Source organism: Amphiprion ocellaris, chromosome 16 (assembly GCF_022539595.1).
Source record: "Amphiprion ocellaris isolate individual 3 ecotype Okinawa chromosome 16, ASM2253959v1, whole genome shotgun sequence".
Taxonomy (NCBI): Eukaryota; Metazoa; Chordata; class Actinopteri; family Pomacentridae; genus Amphiprion; species Amphiprion ocellaris.
Genome location: NC_072781.1, coordinates 16,742,169 through 16,770,159, shown reverse-complemented (window position 1 = coordinate 16,770,159; position 27,991 = coordinate 16,742,169). Strand labels below are relative to the sequence as shown.

The window sequence follows — 27,991 nt, the reverse complement described above, 5'->3', positions numbered from 1 at the left end:
AATTACTCAATGAAGCCACCTTGCTTGATCCTTCCAGCTCTGAATTTTCTCATTTGTAGACTATAAACACTTCACTCTGCATCCTTTAATAGCACATGGAGCATGAATCTTATCTCACAGCTTCAGTGTGCAGGTGCAGGTGTAGAAGTAGACACTTCCTACTGAATCATTTAAAAGCAAATATAATTGTAACTTCACAGTCTTTCAGAGAAGTGCCTGTTGCCGAGTATTTACCACAGCTAGGATGTATTTATGACAGCAATGAGGAGGATGTTCAGATGTCTCTGTCCTTGATTTGGAAGAATCCGTCGAGCTGTAAACAACATCGGCGTTGGTGGTTGCAGTGGGTACATATTGTAATCTTCAGCTCTAGTGCTGATAAAGACACAAACTCTGACACCAAGAGTGCACTTTATATTTCTACACAGACCATTGTGGCTCTTGTTTCAGGAAAACCTTTTGTAGTCTGTCCTTTCTTTGCATTTTTTCTTAGAAATCCACACAATCTAACATTATGATTGCATCATCTCACACGTCTTTCCTGTGGGCTTGAAATCAGCACAACAGCTGGGCTGTCAGAAGGTGTCATTTCTGCAAAGAAAGCAGGGGAATAAAATGGCTGCACAAGCTTTCAGAGGATCCTCCTGACACGCTGCCTCCTCCCCTGCTGCTCTGCAATGAACTGCTGAACTCCAGATGGAACTGACTCTTTGACTTATTAAAGATTTACCAGGTGAGTGTGCCGTTGTGCCCTTGACCTTCAAAGCTGCGAAGTGGGACTGCAACTGCACCGAGACAGTGTGCGTTTGGGGATTCAAGGGTGCACAGGGTTGACAAACGACTTTGCTGGCTTTGCCAGTCGACAGCGTTGGCAAGCTGTCAACAGAGAGAATGCAATATCATTTGTAGTAAATTACCATCCCACACAAAGTGACACAAGGCAGCGTAAGTCTGACAGCTCCTTCAGCTGCCACGCAGAGAGCAAACCTGCCAAGAAAAGAACACACACACACCCACATTCTTACCCACATGTGCCAAGAAAAAACACACACCAACAAAACAAAATCAATTTTACATAAACTCCAGCAGAAAATCAATCCACTATTTTCTTTGGAAACAGTCAAGGTGGAATTTAACGGAATATTTCTTTTTGGGATAATGATTGCAGCCTTTTCCCGGCCTTAATGAACATTCTATCTAGATTAATTTAAGATATATGAGAGTAAACATACCTCACTGTACAAGGACATTTGTTTACATTAAATTAACAAGAGAAGAAAAGGCACAGGAGCAGCCACTGTGACAGTGTCTGCAGCATGGATAAACAGCCAACCAAAACAATCCTCTGATGTGTAATATTCCTTCTGACAGGCCTGCTCTCAGGGGATAGTGGTATGTTTGAGGCATAAATATAAAAAGTGAGGATGGGTGAATACCTCTGTGGAATATTTCTCTGACATAGAGGAAAGTTAGTCAAGGGTCTGATTTATAGTGGGTTTAATACAGACCAGTTTGGAGTTCTCATGTGAAATGAGCTTTATGTAACTCCAGCACAAGAGCCTGGGGGAGGATGTTCTGTGGGTGTCATGAAGAGGATCTGATCCCTGCTGCCAACTGGAGCTGAATCAGGTGGATCTGAGTGAACCAGGTGTTTTCCTCTAAATGGAAGCTACTTAATAGAACATGGGTAAAATTGAAGGCTGTAAACAGTAAATACAATACAGGTGGTTTTAAATGGGATTGTGTGTAGTGTGTGGTTATGTGGGTATGTACAACACAGTGCAATCTGGAGCTAAGTATATATTTGTGAAAGAAAAAAAATAGATGAAGAAATTAAATTATGTGTACATATACATATATTTATATTGTATTTTTTATACTATTAATACTACTACTACTTTTACTAATACTACAAATACTACTACTACTTTTACTAATACTACAAATACTACTACTACACTAATAATAATTATTATTATAACAACAATAGCATTGATTTAACATTTTTGAAAACCTAAAACTTAAAAACATATTGCTTCACTATTTCTAATTAAGGTGACATTTAAGCAGGTTGCATTGATAATACATTGCATGTGTACATTTAGTATTAATCAGGAAATACATTTTATAAGTCACTGGTCCAAAATCCTGCAACATGCTAACCCTAAAAAAAGGACAAGAGATCAGATACTGTCATAATTATTCTTGTGGGCAGATACTGCATATTTTAGGAGTCAAATTTTGTCTCAAAAAATACAGTAATATAATATAAAACAATAAATACTCTAGAAAAATGTGCAGAGGACAACGTCTCATTGTCTCCAGTGGTGGTCATGTCCCTGCTTGACATCAGACTAAATGGGCTGTACTGTAACTTTAAAGTACCACTGAAAGGGATTTTGATTTTTTTTTAATCCATTTACTGAAACTAATGAATTCATATCTGAATTGTGAGGATAGAAGGTGTCATATAGTTCATATAGTTGTGTAGTGTGAGTTAATCAAAGATTTTTTTCTGGAATGAGCTGTGTGCTTTGTCTTAAATTTATACTATGACAACAGCTAGAATGAACCAAAACACTAAAGCGGGCAGCAAAACCAAAGCAAACAACAAAATAATATGTTCAGACAAGGGAAAGTGCAGGGGTTGGAGCAAATTCTCAGTGGGTTCACTCCCTTTTTCACATTACATGCAGTCACTCACTGTTAGCTAAAAATATTGATTAGAGCAGCTTTAACATCAGCTTGTTTTCTGTGTGAGATCTAAACTATAATGATGTTACAGAGAAGCGGTCTGCACAGAGGGGAATGGAAAATCCAAAATCGTTGGCATGGTCCTTGAAACAACACTGGCAGTGCTCCTTAAGTGGAGTGGACAGTGTCAGGATGTGGTTCTGGAGAGGTGGAAAGTCCGGAGTAAAAGCCAAGTGGGGCCTCCGGCGAGGCACAGCATGTGGTCACGCTCCAGTTAACTGGAGTTCACCAGAGGTTAAGTGGGCTAACTTAGTAGAAACTTCTGCAATATACAGTATGTGCAGGCAGGCAGGATAACAAAACTATCTGACAGCTCACATGTATTTTAAACTGTCATCCTGATTCTGGTGTCTGCTGGTGGGCAATAGTTTTGTCTTTGCAGCCAGGCTGAGTCCTAAAACACACAGAGCAAAACCAACTCTGGTTGCTGCTTCTGAAATGAGGCTACGCACAGAGTAATCGCTCGCTCTAACCCCTGGGACTGTGGGGAGACACTCTGACTTGTGAGTCCATTTTACCCCTGGCTACATGGTTCAGGCCACTGACTAAGAGCGCTGCTTCAGTGGCCACACTGCTCTCAGAGGAAGTGACCTCAATACATCCAATAACCCTGCTCGCAGAAGCGCGACAGCTGCAGAAGATTGGAAACGCACCAGGTTTCTTATCTCAGATACAGCTGAAATGAGAGGAGTACATTGTTTTGGTGGTGTAAATGTCAAGGGAAGAATGGCTCAAAGTTTCCTCATGCAGTGGATTTATAAACGGAAAATAAGAAAAGGAAGAGTCAGCTGCCAAGTTTTAAAAAGTGATTACTGGGAAATTATAGAATATTTAATTGCAATTAAATAAATTTGGATTATCACAAAAATCTAGCAGTTTAATTTAACATTTTCTTTTTTTTTTAAACTCCCGCGAGGTTACCTGACCAGCACCTGACCCGACCAGCAAGTAAATAGAGCAGATAAAGAGGCAAATATTTCCCTCAGGAGCCTCTGAATATTGGACTTAAATCCATCCAGATATTGCTAATGCTGCTCCCTGTGTAAATAATCAATAACTGTTATTTTCCTCACATCTGGTAATATGTCAGCGTTGTGTTGTCAGCTGTCCTGTCCCCTGGAGGCTTAAAAAAAATCACTTGATCCAGATGATTTTGTGATGTCACTGGCATTTCTCAGTGAACAACGAAGGCTACAAAAGTCCTCAGGGCATCTTAATAAAACCTCCAAAGATCTGAATCAGTGTGCAAGGTTCAAAATATCTTAAGGATCTGGATCTGCAAGCTGTGCATTTCATCAGCTTGTCCCTCCTTACTGCTGCTGCCACCATGAGACAAGGCTGTGGCTGACAAGATAGAAATCACGCAGGTTGTTCCACCCATGGCCTCTCTCTCCACAGGTGCTAACCAAATTTCAGTGCTCTTTGCAGTGTGGTGATTGTTGAGGTAACACAGTGAGCTGCAGGAGCTGATTTGTGCTGATTTCCGGGGCCTGTGCGACTGTGTGCACCACGTCTAGGTGATTGTGTGGGATCCTGTGTTTGGCACTTGTGACTGTTGTTTTCCATAGAGATGCTAATCATCCAGCATGCGCCGGAGGCATGATTAAATGTCACACAGCTCCCTCTGCTTTGGCCCTCTCACTGTGAATAAATCTTTCTCACCCACAGGCTGAGGAGGCCTGGAGTCTGCAGCCACACGCCCAACAGCCTGAGCTACACAGAGCCACAGCTCCCCCTACAGGCTGCACGACAGAAGACAACCACAATTTCCAAATAATTTTTTCCCCCCTCCATCTTCCCTCAACAGATAATACTGTATGTTCTTTCTTATTTATCCTGTTGAAGTTTCCTTTTATGTATTTCATAAAGTTGCATCCACCAAATCACAGCAACCCTGAGAAAAAAAATGGGGATTTTTTTTTTTTTGGTTGTATAAATGGTGAAAAACACCCTCGTGGTGTTTTTAGCAAAAATCTATAAAGATACCCGTCTCATTGGAAATTGCCAGCAATGTAAGCTCAATATTTTGCAGTTTTCAGAACTTGAAATAACACATAGGTGCAACAGTAAATAAGCAGATTTTAAAGCCACAAAGTTGTTTTTTCCTGTTGTAATGTGACCGTAAGTCAAACTGTTGCATGATTCAAATGTTTAAAAAATTGACATTGACTTAAAATTTAGCTGCACCTCATTTTAGTGAACATAATGTACACTACCATTCAAAAGTTTGTGGTCACTTAGAAATGTCCTTATTTTTGAAAGAAAAGCATTTTTTTTCAATGAAGATAACATTAATCAGAAATAAAGTCTAGACATTGTTAATGTAGTAAATGACTATTCTAGCTGGAAACAGCTGATTTTTAATGGAATATCTACATAGAGGTACAGAGGAACATTTCCAGCAACCATCACTCCTGTGTTCTAATGCTACATTGTGTTAGCTAATGGTGTTGAAAGGCTAATTAATGATTAGAAAACCTTTGTGCAATTATGTTAGCACATGAATAAAAGTGTGAGTTTCCATGGAAAACATAAAATTGCCTGCGTGACACCAAACTTTTGAGTGGTAGTGTATGTGCCCTCTACTGAAATGACAATCTACTGTATACTGCTTTAGGGCATGTAAAAAATATAATGTACAAGATAACTTTGACCCATGGCTGTAGTCTAATAGTGAAAGAAATTTGTCACTGTCAGTTCATACTTTAAATGTCACGTAAAAGAATAAAATCAGTCCACAAAAATAAAGATTTGACAGGGCCAGGCAACTCAATCTACAGGAGTTTAAGGTAATGTTTAATTTTGAGAATTATTATTTAAATTACACCAACCAAGTAACATAACCCATTAAATAAATAATTTTCTGTCAACAAAATTCACATCACCTGTACACACTGAGGTCATAATTGAGAGTTTCTTGTTATATTTTTGTGAATTTTCACCACTTCTGATAGAGAAAAAAAATCATTATCCATACTGGCCTTGAAAGTCAGTTGATGTAAATACAAGAGGAGCAAAGCAAGTTCCAAAACAGTTACTTTTTTTAAAGGTGTAACATGTAGTCTCCAGAGCTCTGCACAAAAATCATGTTTTACTACAGCAAGACAGTATTCTCTTCTGTTGTACCTCAGAACAGTGACATGGGAGCGATGCAGTAAAGAGGCTGATACGTCTAACAGTAATCAAACGATGAGTAACAAAGTTGTTGTATCAAAAGCAGTGGCTGGATGTTGAAGGGATTAATGGCATAAGGAAAACACAGACACACTTCAAGGTGACGTCATTTGACTTTCTGAGCTGGTGAAAGAAAAATGTAAAAGCATGAAAAAAACCCACATGAACATATGATTTTATGCTTTTATTGGAGTATTTCATCAAAAGCAAAATGGCAGTGGTTGTACAAATATATAATGGACAATAAGTCTGACAACACATTTCCCAGTGAAGGTCTGACAAAAATTATGGTCAGCATAACTCACATTATGTTTTCATATAAAACCGATTCATTCACCCCCACCACACCCCTGAAAAAGCTCAGTGCATCAGTGAGTATTTGAACCCTTTCATGTTTTTGCACTTTGTGTCGTAGATTTCATTTAAACTGCATCAAAATTGTATTTTTTTCCTCTCAATAAAGCTACATTAAATGACAATGTCAAAATTATTTGACAAGGCATAGTTTAGTGAGGCACATAACCCAGTTTATGAACATAGGGTTCCACAATTTACACGGCAAGTCAGGGCACAATACAAGGAACCTACCATAGACCACTGGCATAAAATCATGGTGGCTGGTAGATAAAGCAACGTATAAAAGGTATAAAACCATTTATAAAACTGTGTGATCCCAACAGCTCAATAATTGCACAATGAAAAATGTGTGGAATGAGTCTTGCTTCAAGTACTTTATCACAGGTTGACATGGTTTAAAAACTGTCTAAAATATCACAAATGCATGATTTAGAAAGTCAAAAATATTAATTAACCTGTAGATATTCTTCTGAGAAACATAGCAGACCACCTTCAAAGTGCATGCATAGGATATGATATAAAATGGATACCCTGGCCATTTTTGGTGTGCTTCTATTGTTCACATAGTCCTGCTATCACGCCGCTCAGTTTTTTGACTGATGAGTTTGCGACTGAACTCTTCCAGGTCCATCTTGACCTTACTTGCTTCAGGTCGGTCTTGTGGCTCCACGCTCAGTAGTGGCATTATGATGAGGTGCTGTGAAATAAAGATAAAAATAAATCAGTTACATAAGACTAACAACTCTACCAAACTGCAATATTTCCACAGCAACACTCTATAATATTCCCAACATAGGTAAATAGCATAAACACATCAACCAAATACTGCCATATGTCCTTACTGATGTTTTGTCATCAGTGTGAGATGTATTTGGTCTCCCCATCCTATGAAATTTGCCAAACAGATGACTATTGTGCCAGTTCAAACACCGATATGTCAGCCTCCCACCTCCCCTGCTTGGAAAACTATCCACTCCACCAGCACATACAGGAAATACTATCTTATATTTCCATATACACAGAGAGAAAGCTGATGTACCTCTTCAGTGAATCTGTGTGCAAACTCTTTCGGAAGTTTCCTTTCTCTGATGTGCTTCCAAATCTGAAATTCATGCATTCATAAGTAAGTAAATAAATATGTAACAGGCTTGGCAAACTTGACAACTTAATCAACAACTACTGTGTTAAACAAGCAAGTTATGGACTAGCATATAAAACTACTCGACATGACTAGTTCTGAATAGTGTTGACAGCTCACCCCGTTTCTCTCATGATATGTGGAGATTTTCCAAAGAAGCTCAAAGTAGATCAGCCCCAAAGGAAATATATCAACCTTTCTGTCATAAGGCTTGTTAGCCTCCTGTTGTAAAGCAAGAATACAGAGTTACCAAAAGACAGGAGAAACCAAAAAAAAACATACAATAACATTTTTGCTTTAAAAATAGCCATATAGAAGAAAGTCAAAGGTCCCATACTGTGCCAGTTTTTAATAAATTTAAGTCTCTCATATCCCCAGAATGTCTTTCAAATTCAGCTCATAATATAATTTAGATGGTTTAATTTACAATGACTGTATAACTTCTGGTTCAACCCTGTTCTAAATGGGATGTTTTAGTGTCGGTAGCGCCGTCAACGCCGCCTTCAGGAAGAAGACTCTCACTGTGTCTGTGATTTACAGTACAAAGCTGAACAGTTGACCACACAGCAGCTGACATACATGAATCAGTGAGTGACAGTGAGTGAGTATTTAATAGTGCAGAGCTGCAGATTGGAATGACTCTGAAGTGACTGCTGGTTAACATGTAATCTATAAGAGCTACACTTAAGTCATCTTTTCATACCTGTTGTGTTGTCTGATGACAGACAAAAGAAGTAAATGAGAAAAACATAAAAAATATGTAAATGAGAACAGCTTATGGTGCCATTCTGGTCACATAACTGTGAAAAAGAAGATCTGTTGTCAGGATGTGGAGGTGCTAGTGGTGAGTTTAAGACCTTACTATGGGCTGCGAGAGGTCTCCCACATTGTCGCCATTACTGTTTAGATTCCACTACGTGCAGACCCCCTCTGTAGCATGCAACGTCATTTAGGACACAGTAGCAAGAATCCAGGCCCAACACTCGGATGCACTGATTGTCATTTTGGGGAATTTCAACCATGTGGACGTTAACCCTCACTTAGGTGGATTTACACAATACGTCAACTGTCCCACAAGGCACAACAACATTTTGGACCTGTGTTACATTAAAGTGAAAGACGCCTACAATGTAAATGTCCTACCCCCACTTGGCAAGTCGGACCACAACCTAATCCATCTCAAGACATCTTACAGACCTTGTGTAATGAGACTCCCTGCCACCACCAGATCTCACAGGAAGTGAACCCCGGAGACCATCGAAGCTCTGAGGGACTGCTTCCAGTCTCCTGACTGGAATAGTCACGGTCGCTGCAGGTGACCGGCATGGACTAGATGAGCAGCAGCAGCACACCGGCAGCTCATCCCATTTTGACACTCTATAAAGACCGACGCTGCACGGAAAGCGGCGTCAGATCATTTCAGCCTCTGTCGCCTAGGAGCAGGGAGCGACATTGAGCCACGGAGCAGCCTGTTTACTCCGCAGCCATCCTCGCTCCCGAGGACGTGGACTTTACTGTGGGTTGTGAGTTTCTGGCCAGTGTTGGCATTATAGCTTTGTATTTTTGTATTTTGTGAATATATCCTGGTTAACTTCGACCTGCCTGCCGCCTGCTCTGTGTTGCTTCTCACTTTGGGTTCAGAATTTCCCTGTTCTGTGACAGGAATACACTTCTGGATACACAGGGGTCTGACAACAACTTGGATGAGGCAGTAGGCATCATCACTGACTACATAAAGTTCTGCACAGATGTGGTGGCCCCTGTTGAAACAATTTGGTGTTTCTCGAATAACAAGCCCTGGATAACAAGCAGCCTTAAGTACCAACTGAACCTGAAAAAGGAGGCCTTAAAAAACAAGGGACAGAGACAGGATCAGGTCTGTACAACGTGACCTGGAAAGAACGATGAGGCAAGCCCAAAGAGAGTACAAGGGAAGGCTGAAGAGAAAGCTGCAGAATAGGAGCACAAGGGAAGTGTGGAAGGGCATGAGAGCCATTACTGGCAAAAAGGAGAATGGGAGTGTGACACCAGGTGATGCTGCTATGTCCGACGAGTTCAACCGCTTCTACAGCAGGTTCGACTCTGTCTGTGCCCTTCTACCACATCCACCCAGCGGCTGTTCCACCTCTGCTGCTGGGGTTCCCCACAGAGATTTCTTCACTGTGGATGAGGTGAGGACAGAGCTGAGAAAAGTGCATCCTGTCGGCAGGTCCTGATGGAATAGCACCGAGGCTTCTGAAGGAGTGTGCTGCGGAGCTCGCGGTGCCTCTGCACACGCTCTTCAACCGGAGTCTCCAGTTGGGGAGGGGGCCGAGTCAATGGAAGACATCCTGCATTGTGCCAGTGCCTAAGGTCGGGAGGCCATTTGGGGTCAAGGATTACAGACCAGTGGCCCTCACGTTGGTGATCATGAAGACCTTTGAGAGGCTCCTTCTCCGGCTCCTGGGGCCACAACTGCAGAGTGTGTTGGATCCCTTACAGTTTGCCTATCAAGAGGGCATGGGTGTGGAGGATGCCATCCTGTACATGCTTCACCAGACCCTGTCTTTTCTCGATGGTACTCGGGGGTATGTGAGGCTGATGTTTTTCGATTTCTCAAGTGCTTTTAACACTATTCAGCCAATGATCTCGAGAGACAAACTTGAGGAACTGAGTGTGGAGCCTGCTTTCATTAAATGGATTACCAACTACTTGACAGAAAGGCCACAGTACGTAAGACTGGGGGAAACAGTCTCTGGAACTGTGGTGATCAGCATCGGAGCTCCCCAGGGAACTGTGTTATCCCCTTTCCTCTTCACCCTTTACACATCAGACTTTGCTTATCAGTTGTCATCACATCCAGAAATACTCTGATGATACAGCTGTGGTAGGCTGTGTGAAGGGATCGGGGGAATACAGGAAGATCATTTCGGACTTCACACAGTGTAACAGGTGCAATGGACTGGTGCTAAACATGTCCAAAATGAAGGAGATGATAGTGGACTTTGGCAGGCAGAAATCGCAACATCTCCCAGTTCGGATCGACGGTGAATGTATTGAGGTGGTCACTACCTACAAATATCTGGGTGTCCACCTGGATCACAAATTGGACTGGTCAGTGCATGCTAACACAGCATACAAAAAGGGTCAGAGCAGACTCTACTTCCTCAGAAGACTGAAAACTTTTAATGTCTGTAATGAGATGCTGTACCTTTTTTATCAATCAGTGGTGACTAGTGCTGTATTTTTTGCTGTGGTGTGCTGGGGAAACTGCATGACGGTCAAAGAGGGGAATCAGTTGGACGAGCTGGTCCGGAGGTGTGTGTCGGTGATGGGGAGGGGGGTGGGCTCTGTTGGAGAACTGGTGGAGAACAGAATAAGGAGCATGCTGAAGTCCATCTGCAGTAACAGCAGGCACCCCCTGCATGAAACTGTGGCCGCTCAGCAAAGCTGCCGCAATGTGCGTCTCCTGAGAGGTTCAGGAGGTCATTTGTACCGACCGCGATAAGACTGTACAACGGATCTTGCTAATGCGCACTTTATTACCATCGATAATAGCTTTTAACCTGTTATTTATCTTTTTTACTATTTATCTTTTTTACTGTGTATGGATGAGTCTGAATGTATGCTGCATACTGTGGGCTGCTGGACACCCGAATTTCCCCTCTGGGCATTAATAAAGTATCTTTAACTTTATCTTATCTTTTTTGAAAATTTGGCTATATTAAATGCAGAGAGCAGAAGAGAAGGAAGCAGATAAACACTGGGTGAATTCAGGTTCTACTGAAGCACAGCATTCGACATAAAAATACAGGAACACACCCAGGCTTTCTTTGTTGGTTTAAAAACAGTCTTAAAGTTTCCACCACCTCTGAGTGTCCCTCAGCATTATAATTTTCACAGACCTCTGACCTGTGGTCGTATGATCAAAGCTAAGTAAGCTAGTAATTAGCTATATTAGCCACACATGGTGCTAACACAAAGGATTTTTCTATTGTTTTGGTTTCGCAGGGGGCTGCACAGTGAGGTAGTGGTTAGCACTTTCGCCTTGCAGCGAGAAGATCCCTGGTTCGCGTCCCGGCTTTCCCGGGATCTTTCTGCATGGAGTTTGCATGTTCTCCCTGTGCATGCGTGGGTTTTCTCCGGGTACTCCGGCTTCCTCCCACAGTCCAAAAATATGCTGAGGTTAATTGATTACTCTAAATTGCCCGTAGGTGTGAATGTGAGAGTGCTTGTTTGTCTATATATGTAGCCCTGTGACAGACTGGTGACCTGTCTAGGGTGTCCCCTGCCTTCGCCCGAGTCAGCTGGGATAGACTCCAGCACCCCCTGCGACCCTAGTGAGGATTAAGCGGTGTATAGATAATGGATGGATGGTTTCGCAGGTTAGATCTTGAGTGAGTCTTTTTGAAACTATTGCTGTGGTCACATTGCTTTAAAAAAAAAATTCCTAGTCTTCTGTTCTTCTTATGCTGGCAGTGCATGAAGACTCATGTTCACTCTTGTACCAAACAGCAGAACATTTGGTGTGCTTTGCTTATGGCAGAAGCATTTTATAGTTAGCAGAAGCAGCTCTAGTAAGTAAATAAACCTGGTGGACTTTGAGGATTTTTTTTGCTAAATGGCCACTTCAGAAGCAGCGGGCTGCACGGGGGGCAGGATTATGCAAAGTTTCAGCTAGATGACTATTGGTTCCTTCAATGGAACATAGCAGTTCAGTAAAACTTGTATCTAGTATCTAGCTGTGGTGGGCCTGAGAAATGGCAGACGTAAACGTCGTCAAATCTTAACACTTCCAAGTTCATTGCAACCATAACACAAAATAAAAAAGGATTTTCACCATATGGGACCTTTGACGTAAATACAGCTGGTGTCACCTGCTCAGGAGCCATGTAATTTGGGGTTCCTTTGTTCACAGTTCTCTTCATCAGTTCTCCACTGTCATCAGTCTCATCAGTGACCAGACCAAAGTCACCAATCTTCACCTTTCCATCCTGCCCAAACATGATGTTGGAAGGCTAAAAAGATGAAACAAACATGGCTTTGTGACTAGTTTGCTGTAACAATGAGCGTTTGTCAAGCACACATAAGTCTTGAAAGAACTTTTCATAAACATAAGATAAAAATGAATGTGGTTTCTCGGGCCAGCTTGTACATGAACAGGCCTGTGCACCAGAGGTGGGTAGTAACGAGTTACATTTACTCCGTTACATTTACTTGAGTTACTTTTCGGAAAAAATGTAGTCTGAGAGTAGTTTTACTCTGCTATACTTCTTACTTTTACTTGAGTGGATTTGTGAAGAAGAAACGCTACTCTTACTCCATTACACTGGGCTACACTCAACTCGTTACTTTATTTACCACATTAGATATGCTCTATTTTGCCGAAGACATGCCCCAGTGGATCTACCACATGACTGTTTCACCAATCAGACGAAGCAACAATAATCACGTGACTCCATTTCACCAGACGTCGCCCTGCGGTCACAACCACCAAATATTCGGATATTGGGGTCCAGCCCAAGTTGTATTGTTATTTTCTATCTACTGAGCCTGTGCCATTTGGAGGGAAGTGAAATACAGTATATCTTGTCACTGGAAGTAGTTTGCACTGTTCAAACATAAAACGTTACCTTACTACAGGTATTTGTTCCAAAAGCTTTATGTTGTGGAAAAACAGATTTGGAAATTTGTGTTTCTTGGGCCTTAACTTGTCATTTTGTAAAGATGTTATTTGTTTTTGCTATTTTTTATCATTTGGAAAAACCAGAATTTGCACATTATTTTACATTTTTGTCTGTCTGATCACATCATTTCTAAACAATAAATCGGACAGTACAATCAAACAGTTACTCAGTACTTGAGTAGTCTTTTCACCAAATACTTTTTTACTCTTACTTGAGCAATTTTTTGGATGACTACTTTTTACTTCGACTTGAGTGCTATTATTTTGAAGTAACGTTACTCTTACTTGAGTACAATTGTTGGATACTCTACCCACCTCTGCTGTGTACTGCCTAAAGTCAGCCTGCTGTACACTTTGTCTCACCTTCAGGTCTCTGTGGATTAACTTCTTAGAGTGAATATACTCGACTGCACTGAAAATTTGCTGGGCAATGGTCAGACTTTTTTCTCTTCTCTCCGAGTCTCCCTGGGATCTTCTCTCATTCATGTCATCTATCCACTCTCTAAGCGTTTTGCGGTCACATGGCTCCATCTGAATGTAGAGGAGTTTTCCAGATGAATCACTGGTAGATCTAGTAAGAATAAGAAAAGGAAAATGGTAACAAGATAAACTTCTGATAAATAAGGATTTTATTTAGTGGACGGGACTGACTGTGAAGAGCTGCTGCTGTCATATGTGCTGTCCCACGGGTATCCTGAATCCTCCACCCAAACTGAGAAACATCTAACAATGTGAGGGTGGTTGAGGTCTGAAATCGCCTTCGCCTCTCGTAGAGCTTTCCTGATCCCAAAGGCAAGAAAAAGTATGAACTGAAAATTTGAGCTTGTTTTGCATTACATCTGTATCTAACACATAAGTACATGATGAAAACACTAAAAATTACTGAAAACTTGACTTACTCATTGAAGGGGACAATCTTTACAGCAAAGGGTTGGTTCAGCAATTTATGTTTCACCTGGTAAACCTGACCATAGCCTCCTCTGCCGAGGCAGTCTTGCCAGATGAAATACTTGGTACTGTAGAGAAACATCTCTTATGGAATATCAACTTGGAATAACTAAAAGAAAAAGCAATAATCTAATATCATTGTGATTTAATGATTTTCTTTTACACACCTGATTTTTTCTGAACAGGTTGACGTCATCTCACTGGGACCATTTCCTGGATTTGTTTCTTCAGTAATATCCTTAAGGAAAAAAGAAATTATGGTAAAGCGTTTACATGGACAAGAACAAGTGTTTTGGAAACTTGCATGAAAACAGCTTAGCAGGAATACTGTCATTTTTGCACATTTTTAATGGCTTAATGATTTGTGAAATATTATAGACTGTAGCTTCACACTTTGTCTGAATGTGACTTGCTCTCTTTTGGGCTTAACATACAGATTTAGTTCTTTTGTGAATTGGAAGAATGTAGAATGACGAATAAAGAATGAATGAAGAGTCTTTTAGCTCTATTCGACAGCCTATCAATACTGAAGGATGAATGTTTAAATGATCTTTTGGTTAAAAAAAATGCAAAAAATAAAGGCATTTATCAAAGTTTTGTGTGGGAGAACATTTTCAATTCAAATTAGGGCTGCAACAACGAATCGATAAAATCGATTATTAAATGCGTTGGCAACGAATTTCATTATCAATTCGTTGTGTCGCGCGATTCATGCGTCACACGTCGCGGAGCCGTCTACTCCACCTGCAGAGCTTTGTCAATGCTAGCTGTCTAAAATAAAGTTTTTAAAAAACTCCACCTGCAGAGCGAGCTGAACAGAGCGAAGTGGAGGAAGAGTGGAGGGGTTATTTTCAGAAGGAAAATAAATTCAGGAAATAAAACATGACAGACATGGACAAAACAGTTCAACCAAAGTACTCAAAAGTGTGGGAGCACTTCACTCTTCACAAGACCAAAAAATGTGTAACATGCAAGCTTTGTAAAAGTGACATGAGATGGCACGGGAGCACCACGGCGATGCTAGAGCACCTGAAAGGGAAACACGGAGTCACCAATGAGGATGAAGGGACCTCAACAGCAGGGTAAGTCACGACAATATCCTACGTTTGTTCCATTTTAAAGTGAGGAAACGTATCGTTAGTCTCTCTGGTAGCTCTCCTGATGCTAGCGATTGCTTGTTAGCTGATTAATGACAGTGATAGGGCACACGTATGTGTGTGTGCGTGCGCGCCTGTGTGAGAGATACTTTTTATTTCACTTTAATCAGCTTAAGCAGGGTTTAAATATGCTTTATAAATAAACTTAACTTGCACACAATGGTGGTAACTAAGCCTCAAGTTTTAATTTTCTGACAAAGTCTGAGTGATGATACTGGTCTGTGTTGGAGTGAGGCAGGATGAACTCAATTTATGCAATGAAGTATTTTTTTTATGGTGTTTGTACTTTTTATATATGTGCATGTGTGTGCGTGTGTGTTTTGCTCTTTGGACTACTTACTTGCCTTAACTGATACTGCAAATAAAACAAGATAATTATTGAGTTGTTGTAAACTGTGCTATAATACATACTCATACTATACTTTCTCATTTCATTAGAAAACAGCAAAAAGTGACAGGCTTCGTGATGAAAAAGACATGTACTCCACAGCAAGCAACTGTCTTGACTCAGAGCATCCTCAATATGATCATCACTGACATGAGGCCTCTGTCAATGGTTGAAGACGAAGCCTTCACTGCAATGGTCCACACCTTTCATCCAGGTTACCCTCTTCCCTCAAGGACACATTTTACAAAGCTCATGGGGAAAAAATATGAAGAGACTTTCAAGGAAGTGAAGACTGCAATTAACACAAACAGCAGCAAACTTGCTCTCACTGCTGATGTATGGACAAGTGTTGCCAATGAAGCCTACCTTGGGGTTAACTGCCACTACATCACAGAGGACTGGGACATGCAGTCAGTCTGCCTCACCACCATGCCACTGCAGGATAGACATACTGCATCTAACATTGCAGAGTGCTTGGAAGAGGTAGTAGCTAGGTTTGAAATTCCTCCTGGTAAAATCATCGCCATAGTGCATGACAATGGTGCCAATATTGTGGCTGCAGCAAACATCCTGGTGGAGAAGCATGGGTGGTCCTCTGTGCGTTGCAGTGGCCACACCTTGCAACTTGTGATCAATGCTGCGTTGAAGCATTCAAGAATTGAAAAAGCTATCAGGGCTGCAAGATGTCTAGTTGAGCATTTTAAGAAAAGTGAGCTTGCCTGCACTAAGCTGAAAGAGAAACAACAACAAATGGCTATACTTGAGCACAGCCTTGTTCAAGACATTAGCACTAGGTAGAACAGTACATTCTATATGATAAGCCAACTGCTTGAGCAGAGGTGGCCTATAACAGCAACATTGTCTGATAGCTCTGTCACACAGAGAGGCAAAAGGTACCTGGATTTGAAATCAGAACAGTGGAGCCTGCTAGAAGAGCTTTCAGCAGCTCTTAAGCCTTTTGAATGTGCCACTGTGTTCGTGAGTGGACAGAAGTACCCAACAATATCTACCATACCTCCACTTGTGAAGGGGCTATTGAGGTCCACCCAGAGTGCTGCCTTCGAGTCAGCCCCACTCCGGGCTTTCCAACTCACTGCTACAGAGCAGCTACAGGAGCGATGGAAAGGGGACACTTTTTTCTCAGCTATAGCACCTAACACTGTGATTCTTGCAACAGCCCTTGACCCAAGGTTTAGGAGATTTAAGTTTCTTTCACCTGATGAAGTCCGTCATGTCCAAACTAAATTGCACACAATAGCGCTTGCAGAGAAAAGGGAGATGGATGTACAGGGGCATGGCGGTTGCAGTAGCACCTCCACCGATACACCAGCTGCTAAATGAGCATCTGTTCTCCGCAGCAGGAAACATAACCTCCAAAGAGAGCCAACCTTAGCCAGGAGCATGTTGACATGCTAACATTTTTGCATTGCAATGCAAAGTTCTTGAAGAAAGAGAGTGAGTGAGTGCATCTCAGAGTGTGTGCATCAGTGAGTATGTGTGATAGTGTTCATGTTTACTTGTTCTCCACAATTATAGAAATACACAAATGTTAATGTTGAAACAAACCCTGTTACTGGGTTTACTGATTTGCATTTCTTTATGTATTGTTCCAACAGTTTGGGTCTCTTAAACAACAAACAACCTCTTTTTTTTCACTTTACAAAAAAAGTAGCCTACATATTTTGCAAGTGTAAATCATACATTTGTATGTATTTTTGTGTACTTTTATTGCTTTACTGAAGCTATTTGACAATCATTTAGATTTTTTATTATTTAATATTATTTTAACAGAATATTCAAGCAGCAACCTGTTGTTTGTGCACTTATTTTCTCTGTCACTCCAAGTCTTTTTCCGAATAAAGAGGCAGAAATTAAAGGTGGTTTTTTTTTTTTATCCAATTCATCAATTAATCGAAAAAATAATCGACCGATTAATCGATTATTAAAATAATTGTTAGTTGCAGCCCTAATTCAAATATCAGTAATCAATTTCCTTCATGATAAATAATCAGGACTGGTCCTTAAAAAAAAGAAAGAAAAAAAACATTCGGCCCTAACTAGAAACTAAACTGAAACATCAAATATGTCATCATATTCTAGTGCCAGCCTATCATTTAAGAGGTTTCCTCGGGTTCCCAGCATTACTCCAGAACCACGAGACAGACAAAGATACAGAATATCTCAATATTGACTAAGATATAAACCTATACATATACCTTTTTAGGGGCTTTGACTTAAATGAGGATCAGACCGTGGACTTTACACATAGACTGAAAGGTAATACCACACCTGAACAATGGGATGGTTCGATGCATCAGCAGTACTTACCATGATTTCTGATTCTGCATCACATAAATCGCTGAACAATACAAAGAGAGGCATTAGTAAAAAATTGCATTAGTCACTGTATTAGCATTGATAAAAATTTAAAAGAGAGCCTTACGGATTGATTTGTAGCCTGGAGAGCTTATCAGACACCTGAAATGAAAAAGAGTCTTTAATTTCTGTATTGCATCTTCTTTCATAGTAAATTTGAACTGAGGTTTAGTTACTATTCATAGTAAAAAAAAAAGACTATCCCATTACAAATGTAGTTCTATAGAGAAATTCATTTCGTGGTTGTCTTAGAGGTTTAAAAAAAGAACATTTAGCATTTTTTCTACATTTAGAACTAATTAATAAACTAGAGTGTAGCCTACAGATTCTCAGTATACTTCTTTCTTCTGTAAAAGACTCCTTGCAACAACATCATACTCCAGTTTCCACCCCTAATGACAAACTTCTACATGTGTACTATTGTATATTAACTATACTATAGTGTATTACTACTTACCTCTGTCATTTTACCCACACATGCCTTCTCACATTCCAGCTTGGTTGCAATATTTCTCTGACGAAGTGGAGCAGCAGGATTTTTTGACATATTTTTTGCCTGAAAGAAATAAATTAAACAATGTTTAGCAACAACTGCCAACCAAATGATGCTTGCTGTGTATACAGTCAATCTTACCACTGGTCTCCGATTTTCCTTGTCATTCAAACTTCTCAGAGCACTTTTTGCTGCATTCTGCTTGGCTTCATTTTCATTCCTCCCAACACCAATGGGAAACTCTTGACCGTCGATTGCAGCCTTCATGATGACTCTGTTAAAGAATTACACCACTTTTAGTTAACATGACCAACTCTGACATGAAAACACAACAATAAAAAGTACAGTATCTACATTGCAGAAGCTACATTTTTGTTAACGGTAAAATGTGTTGATTAATTGCTTTCAATACATTTACCAATAAGGCAGAAGATATTGTACATTAGCTGTAGTACTTCCTACTGTAGAAACAAGAGCAGGAAGTCACTATGGAAATTTCAGTGTCGGAAGGCGGAGAGCATTGTGGGGGTTCAGCTAGCAAAGGACCCCCATGGCAGAGACTGTTGTGATTGTAAAAAGCTTCTGGCCAGAGCTTATGTACTGAAGAATAGTTGAAATTTACTAATAGGTTTATATATTCAAATGGAAAAAACTACTACTCCTACTATTATTGTGACTGATATCACAATATCTGTCAAAGTAAGAGTCAGCAGCGACTTTTCAGCCCTTGGACAGTGCGATCCGGTGCGTCTACTTGGAGCGGGCTGCAGCTCATTTGCATAAAGCAGACTGGACTTCTACTTTATACAAATTCGATGCGACAGTGCTGGGATTCAGGCTTGCTACATATTTTGGAGAAAGGAGGAGCTGGTTTTCTTGCTGAAGAGACATGCACAAGGCAAGCAAACAATTTCACCTCGTGAAGTGATTTGTTGCAAACATGACCGTTTTCCTGTTGTTTTTTTTTCCACTCCGACAATGAAATCATATTTGCAAATGCCTTGCTCTGCATAGAGTTGCTAAGCAAACTAAACAAAGCAAATACTGATCCAATTTCATGATAGTGTGATGATAGTAACCACACAACCTTAGTCTTGGCTGTGGCATTTTGATAAGTAACACATTTGGCTTACAATAACTTTACATTGTTGCTGTGCTCTTTGCTATAGATAAATTACTATTTCGTGTATTTTTTATCCTATTAGTATTTTAGCATATTTATGCTGATAAATAAGAACCTAACTTAATGTTATTGTTTTTTTAAGCAATTACATTAATGTATCTTTTCTATTTTAGGTGATAGAACCCCATTATGAAGTTCCTTCTCGTCCACACTTCAGCCAGAAAGTCATACCAGCTGTGTATGAAGAAACCAAATCTGCTGTGGTTCATGATTTGTCCAAGGCATCTGCTGTAGGACTCACAACTGATGGGTGGACATCCAGACCTACAGAGAGCTACATAACAGTGACTGCCTATCACATCACCTCTGACTGGGACATAGTTAGCCATGTTTTACAAACTCGCCCCATTTGTGAACAGCACACAATTTGGACAAGTTAATCTTTCTGACAAAGAATAAGAAAGTTGAATGAAACCGTGTAAGCCACACCTACACACACCAAGCTGGAATTGGTAATACTTCTTTCATTTATTTGAAAATTTTTCTCTTATTCATTATATTTATCGCTGAACTTCACTGTTGGCAGCAGTGTCTTCCTTTATATACTTCAAAAGCAATCTGAGTTATAGTTACAGCTGACCAATAACCTGGAATTGTTAATGCCGCACTTGGACTTTTATTTATTCTATTTTGTTTTTTTTTATTTGATATTGGGGACTATGCAGCAGTATTTCTAACATTTGAAAACATTGTACATCTAATTTGATTTTCGCAGTTGCGAACGGCTCTTTGGTTTAGGAAAATAAACACACTTTGGATGAATTATGAGCAGGTTTTTGCTGGACCGCCCTAGGTACAAAGGTAGCCTTCCTCCTCTGTGTCCTGCATGCACTGCAGTGAAGCCGTCGACCAGAAGGAAGCCACTCAAATGCTGAGAAGAGAGCATATGAAGGGTCACGGATGATCCAGTTAGCCAGTCTACAGGTTAACTATTTGTATACTGCAGACAGAGAGGTAATCCCATAATTTTTGAGCAGACAGTGACAGTCTTTTGCAGGCAGTTTCTGTTCTGGAGGCTGATGGAGTAGAACCAGCAGGTGATGGAGAAGGTGATGGTGTGCTATCTATGAAGGAGTAATAGAATGTCTGGAGATTTTTTTGCGCCATTGATATCAGGACTTCAGACTGCGACTAAATGGTAGCATTTTGTGACTGAAATTTGAGACAGTGCGAGTAAATTTTTCATTTACTCGCGCAGGTGCGACCAGTAAATTTGCCGATTTTTTAAAAAAATTTTATTGAAAGGTTTTTGTTGCCGACAAACTTCTGCTCCACACTTCAACCCAGTAGTTGACAGTAATGCGCAAATGAGCTGGTTTGCTAACTGGCATTAACTCCAAAAGAAGAAAGGAGATGAACACCAAAGAAGAAGAAGGCGGGTCAATGTGTGTGAGAGCGGAGGGAAAATGACGGTGAAGCACCTGTTTCACAAAGCCTTTATTTATGTTCAGCCGTCAGCCTTATTTTGAACACAAATTCACCTTTCTGTCCTTCACTCATTTCTTGTTCCCATTGCAGCTAGGTGCTCCTAAGTTTAGACACATCGTTTGCTAGACAGCAACAGCATGGAATCGTTTTCTTTCATCTTAATGTGAATTTTCTGACTTTTCGGCGGTGTCTTCGTCATGTCAAGAAACCGCTTCTTAGATAAACATTTCCTGTTCCGCTGGACTGGTGACAAAATAAAAGCCCGTACCATTAAAAATACGCCTTCAAAATAAAAGCATGGCTTGAACGGCTATTTTAACACTAGCAAAACAAAGGCTTGCCAAAATTGATGAACTGATCAACAGACCTTTATAAGAGTACTTTACATGCAATTCTGTATCCATACATAACATGCACATGCATAACACATGCCTGTGCTCAGCACAAGGTCATTTTTTATTAAAAATTTCATTCGTCGGAAATTATACGTCAACTGAGCAGCCTTGGCGAAGTACTGCGCTCTCTGAGTGCTTTTCTTTTTATGTTGTGTCAACTGCTGCACAATAAAATGTGAACTGAAAATATTATAGTTTCTGCATTTATATTTCAAGTAATACAATGAAAATGAGAGGAAATGTGAATATTTACTTTGCAAGTCAATTCTGGTGTGCGCCCCTAAATTTTCTGCTTGCGCTCCTAAAATTTTGAGTTAGGGGCCACTGTGCTCTTAGGAAAAAAAGTTAGTCTGGAGCCCTGGATATATAAATTTTGTGTTAAAAAAATAAACAAATGCACAGCCTGCATTTTAAAATACATGCATATGGTACATGATGCATTAAGCAAATAAATATGTATTTGTACTTGTAAACTATGTTTACTGTGCATCTTCCCACAGATATAAGTCCAGGAATAATGTCCTAGTACATCCCAAGCTTAATATAATAATATACTAATATTAAAATACCACTCTCTCCTGGCTCAGGTCTTATCTTTCAAACAGACAACAATTCATCAGCATCAATAACTGCATCTCCTCCGTTGCTCCTCTGCTGCAAGGCGTCCCCAGGGTTCGGCGCTTGGCCCCCTCCTGTTCATCCTCTACATCCTCCCTCTCAGCAATATCATATGTAAACACGGTCTCCACTTCCACTGCTATGCCGACGACATACAGATCTACATTTCAACCAAATCCATCACCCCAACAACCTGCTCCACCCTGACCAACTGCCTCAGTGAAATTGAAACATGGATGCAAAATAATTTTCTACAATTAACCTACGACAAATCAGACATAATAATCATCGGCCCCAAATCCCTCACAAAAAACACTGACAGCTCCACCCTGATCATCGACAACTCCACTCTGTCCCCATCACCTCACATCCGTAATCTGGGACTCAATCTTGACAGCAACCTCACCTTCCCACAACACATCAACCAGATCACCCGGACTGCCTTCTTTCACCTCAAGAAAATCGCCCGCCTCCACAACTCGCTCTCCTTCCCTGCTGCCGAAACCCTCATCCATGCATTCATCACATCCTGTATTGATTACTGCAGCAGCATTCTTTGTGGTTCATCTTGTCAGGAGGGCCGGTTCTGTCCTGGACTGCTCCCTGGAATCCATAGAGGAGGTGGGTGAGAGGAGGATGTTGGCAAAGCTCACATCCATCATGAACAATCCCTCTCACCCACTGCATGACACTGTGGGGTCTTTAACTCTCCTGTTGTCTTCATTTACGAGCACCAAAAAATATTGTTTCCTTGTCTGAAAAGAATCCCAACATTCAGCAAAAAATTCCCCAAATTTTGGAAAATTTGCAAAACCTTCATGAAGAAAATTCCAATAATTCCTAAAAAGTTTCCCTTAAAAATTTTATTTGAAAAAAAAATCCCCCAAATTAGGCAAGAAAATTCTTGTAAATAATTTTTAAAAATTAGTAAAAATTTTCCCCAAAAAATCCTAAAAATATCTAAAGTGATTACATATTTATCAGGAAAACTTCTAATATTTTCTTTAAGAACATTTACAGAAAAATCAACCATAATCCAGTGAAATTCGCTGGATTTTGGTAGATTTTTTTTTGTGAATGTCCTTAAGAAACATTTTCAGAAGTTTCACTGTGAAAATATATTTTTTCCCCCATTTTCAAACTTTAAAACGGGTCAATTTTGACCCGCAGGACGACACGAGGGTTAAGCAGCTCCTTCAGCAGCAGACTGACGCATCCACCCTGCAAGAAGGAGCGCTATCACAGGTCATTCATCCCATCTGCTGTAAGACTTTACAACATCAGCATCAGTGGCTGATGCTACCATATACTGGACTCGTATCATATCACCCCAAACCATAAAATGTGCACAGCAATTCAATTCAATTTTATTTATATAGTGCCAATTACAGTCAAATTGTCTTAAGATGTGTCCTGCCCTCACACTAAGCTAGGCAGGCAGATAACCATCACCTCAAAAATCACACCGTTGTTCCTTTTGTCGCCTATTTATTTGCAGGATGCATGGCATGAATTTTTGATGAATGAGCGAATGGTAAAACTGTAAACAAGAAACAGAATATTGTGTATAAGCTGATATGTAAAGAATGAATCACTACTAGAGCAGGAAAGTAGTACTGGGCCAGTTAAAACCACTGGACCCAGTCAGACCTCAGAACCAACAGACCCGAACCTTCAGCAGAAAAGTACTTCAGTACACAGCAGAGCACATCTAAAACAGGCTAACGCGCTAACAGGCTAGCGCTAGCGAACGGCTAACTAGCGTCTATGCTAACGTCTCATAAAACACATTATTTTGTATAAATTACTGGCATGAAACATCTTAAACAAATCGTAGCAGTTAGTACTATGCTTACAATTGCAAAATATATCATTTCAGCAACTTACAGGTTGTGCTGGCTTAAAACACAAAGTGGCAGGTACAAGAGAATCTTAGCCGTTGACTGCTGTCTGTTGCCGTTAGACAGGAGGTGGTCGGCAGATCACTTCTTCTTCTTCTTCTTCTTCTTCTTCTTCTTCTTCTTCTTCTTCTTCTTCTTCTTCTTCTTCTTCTTCTTCTTCTTCTTCTTCTTCTTCTTCTTCTTCTTCTTCTTCTTAATTTCCGGCAGACTGGATGCCTTGCGGCACATTGCTGCCTCTCGCAGGTTAGGGGGAGAATGCACAATTTAGATCGTTCCTACTTCCACAGATGTAATCCTGTGGAGTTGATAAAGTGAAGGACTGCGTTCACCGTCCTTGCCTGATTCTCTCTGGGATTAAGGAGACTCCTGATTGTGATTGATTCCATTCCCTCATGTGACACCTTGGCATATAACTGTGTTCTTTGTTCCTCAAACAGGCTGCACTCCATAAGCAGATGTTTCACAGTTTGCTGTTTCCCACAGGCTCCACACAATCCATCCTTATGCTTGCCGATTTTAGCTAAATCCCATGCCAGTCCACAGTGTCCAAGTCTTAGTCTTGTCATTAATACAGAGTGTTTTCGCTCATGTCCAAGGTAGCACTGGTCTGCCTTTACACTATTTTGTATTGAGAAGTAATGCCGTCCTTTCCCCCCATTCTCCCACTGCTTCTGCCACTGATCTGTAATGACATCCCTGATGATGGAGCGACATTCAGATATCCCGATGCCCACAGTCAATTCAACATCCCTCCTTAATGCCCTTTTAGCCGCCATATCTGCCATCTCATTACCCTCTACCCCAATATGGGCGGGCACCCACAGAAACCCTATCATGCCTCCAGCCTGCTCAGTTCTATACAACAGAGTGAGGAGCTCCACCACCAAGTCTGGTCGGGCCCCTGGATTGCTATCACTCAAAGTCATTAGGACTGAAGCTGAGTCTGAGCATATGACCACCCTCTTCAGCTTGACCTCCTCCACCCACTGTAGAGCCCATATTATGGCAACTAACTCTGTTGTTTACACCGACACCCCCTCAGCCAGTCGCTTGAGCTTCACAATTTTAAAATCTGGGATGAAATAAGCAGACCCTGATTTTCTTGTTTTGGGATCTTGAGCCCCATCTGTATAGATCTGTAGATAATGCTTCCAGTTGCTTTTTAGTCTTTCCTTTACCAAGTCTGAGCCAACAGCACTTCCCTGTTTTTTTATGGTTTCCAGTATGCTGAAATCTATTTCTGGTGTTGGTAGGAGCCATGAAGGCACAGCTGGCCAGAGGACTTGAGGGGCCACCCGTACCTTTTCCAACTCCAGCTTCTCCACTTGTTTACCCATATTAAAAATGAAACTTTTTTTAGACTTTTCTCTCACTCCCCACTCCCAGGCATCATCAAGTACAGACTTTGCTGGGTGCTCTCCTTGATGTGCCTGCAGCTTAACAACATACTGCATTGCCAGTTTAGCCCGCCGAATTGCCAGAGGAGTTTCACCCATTTCAACCAGCAAAGCTGGGACTGGTGTAGTTCGGAGGGTCCCACAACATATTCTGAGTGCCTTTGCCTGAATTAAATCCAACCGTTTTAGATTTGAATCTGCCGCTGTTCCAAAGCACACACAACCATAATCTAGTCTTGACCTTATCATTGCCCTGTAAATCATTAATTGAGTGCCCCTTCCAGCACCCCAAGAGCTTCCTGACAGAGAGCGCATTACATTCACCACTTTCTCACATTTATTCACATTAGCAATATGTTTTTTCCATGTCAACTTTTCATCAAAAAAGACACCCAAAAATTTGAATTCTCTTACCCTCTCAATTGCTTGTCCATAAATATATAGCCCTTGAGGTCCAGCTTGTTTTTTTTACCAAACATCAGGCAGCATCACTTCCGGTGTCCCACCAAAATAAAACGGACAGTGCCAAACCATCACAACAAAGCAAATAGTCTCTATGAATAAATTTAACACACACACAAAAAACATAAGTGGGTCTTTTGGAGCCTGAACAAGATGCTTTACACAACCATATGCCTGACCCCCAGAGCAAGCCCTAAGGTGACAATGGCAAGGAAAACACCCTTTTAACATGGAAAAAAACCTTGAGCAGAACCCGGCTCTGTATGTGGGGGGACCCATCTGCCTGCTGGCCGGACGGGTTGAGAAGGACAGAAGAAGTAGAGCGGTAGAGAGGTCGAGGTAGAGGGGGAGAGATGGGAGAAGGGGGGGAACAAGGAACATATAACACACAGTTGGATACATGTATGATAAGCTAGATGCTACATACAAAGTATAAGCTAGCATTGAAATTTATTCATAGTTTACTGTTATGATGTACGGCTCTGGCATAAATATACTACATATATAGCTGGTAGTAAAATTCAAACAGTAAGTTGATGAGCATATCAAATATAGTGAGGGTGATGCAGAGTAGATTGGTGGAAATGGGCAGCTGGAAGCAGTGGGCTGGAGGATTCTTGCACTGCTTCATCTGAATTTTTTAAACTTATCTTTTCAAGTCACTTTATGTTGTATTGTTTACAGTGTGTCAATACTGTACTATTTCATTCTCAATTCTCATCCCTGTACATATTGTAAATATTATTACTACTATTTTATTATTATTTTATTACTATTGCTATGTTTATTGCTACATAAGCTGCTGTAACAATGTGAATTTCCCCTGGCGTGGGGAGAAATAAAGGACTATCTTATCTTATCTTCAAAAGTCCTCAATAAACTTCAGTATATCCAGAACTCTGCTGCCCACCTCCTCACCCACTCCCGTGAACACATCACCCCTGTCCAAAAACCTCCGCTGGCTCACTATACCACAACGCATTCAGTTTAAAGTCCTCCTGCTGACCCACAAAGCCCTTCATAACCAAGCCCCCCAATACCCCAGAGACCTGCTCCACCGAAACACTCACACCACCAGCCTTCGTTCCTCTGATGCAAACCTTCGCTCCCCCTCTGCTCAGAACGAGGCATAGAAAGAAAGTCAGGGCATTTTCCATAAATGCCCCGACAGTCTGGAAGTCCATAAATGCCCCTACAGTCCGGAAGTCCCTGCCACACACTTTCAAATCACTAAAGTCCCACCTGTTCAGAACTGCTTTTAATACACAACACAAACTTACTTTTATGATGTTTTTTTTTTTTTTTTTTTTTTACTTGTTTTGTGATGCTCCTCTATTTTTAATGTTTGCTGATTTTATATGTAAAGTGTGAGTGTTTTGAAAAGCGCTATACAACTAAAATGGATTATTCCCAACCACTTTGATGGGGGATGGGAGACGGTGCTATAGGCCAGTTGATGCATTGTTTTTGTAAAAAAATAGACAGGAGGACGACATTCAAACAAAAGACGACATTAAAACAAGGAAATGAGCGTCCCCGGCCGACAAAGTCAAATTATCACTTGGCTAAACTTTACTATGAAAAGAAAGTTTCTATCTAGTAGCAGGCGGTCATAACGGTTTAAACTCACCTCTCGGCTTCCTTCGACACAACCTCATACTTGAGCACCACGCCAGTTCTTCGTGCGTACTCCTTCAGTCTCTGTACGGGCTTTTTTCTTCCCATCTTAAATCACAAAACTTGTACTAATACTGGATGTGGGGCTGCAGTAGAATCCGCTGTATCAGAGCTTTAAAGTTCCCTCGTCCCTGCGTGCAGATTCGGACTTCCGGCCTCAATAACTCATGGGATATATGTTCTGTGAACGTCTTGCCAACTGTACCTAACTACCACAGTTAGGTAAAGGCAAGATATTCACAGATTCGGACTTCCGGCCTCAATAACTCATGGGATATACGTTGTAAAAACATAAACAATGCCTCTTTCAAATCGTTGTAAGCTAGACAATGTGCTACAAGGCCAGTTTTATCAAAAGTCGCTGTCTTTCAAGCTGCAGAAATAACATTGATGTCTATGAGCAGCCGGCTGTGCGACGAGTGAACAGGGACCGTCTGCAAATAGCAAAACCGCTGCAACAGCGAAGAGACGCACTACACA

The 27,991-nt window shown here is 40.9% G+C and overlaps 1 protein-coding gene across 3 annotated transcripts; it reads right to left on the bottom strand.

Annotated features, from left to right (window-relative positions):
* Positions 1-6,097: 6,097 nt before the first annotated feature.
* LOC129350808 (eukaryotic translation initiation factor 2-alpha kinase 3-like) lies at positions 6,098-27,629 on the bottom strand. Of its 3 annotated transcripts, none has more exons than XM_055018411.1 (13): positions 27,465-27,629; positions 18,592-18,724; positions 18,415-18,513; positions 18,025-18,059; positions 17,910-17,940; positions 14,204-14,274; positions 13,988-14,104; positions 13,740-13,868; positions 13,452-13,659; positions 12,280-12,420; positions 7,544-7,645; positions 7,325-7,387; positions 6,098-6,982 (listed from the first exon to the last, which is right to left on the bottom strand). In XM_055018411.1, the coding sequence occupies exons 1-13, from the start codon at positions 27,557-27,559 to the stop codon at positions 6,845-6,847; spliced, it is 1,362 nt and encodes a 453-aa protein (XP_054874386.1). In that variant the 5' UTR covers positions 27,560-27,629; the 3' UTR covers positions 6,098-6,844. The 3 variants fall into 3 exon arrangements, with proteins under 3 accessions (XP_054874386.1, XP_054874388.1, XP_054874387.1); XM_055018413.1 differs by lacking the exon at positions 27,465-27,629 and adding an exon at positions 23,962-24,149; XM_055018412.1 differs by lacking the exon at positions 27,465-27,629 and adding an exon at positions 22,527-22,600.
* Positions 27,630-27,991: the final 362 nt, after the last annotated feature.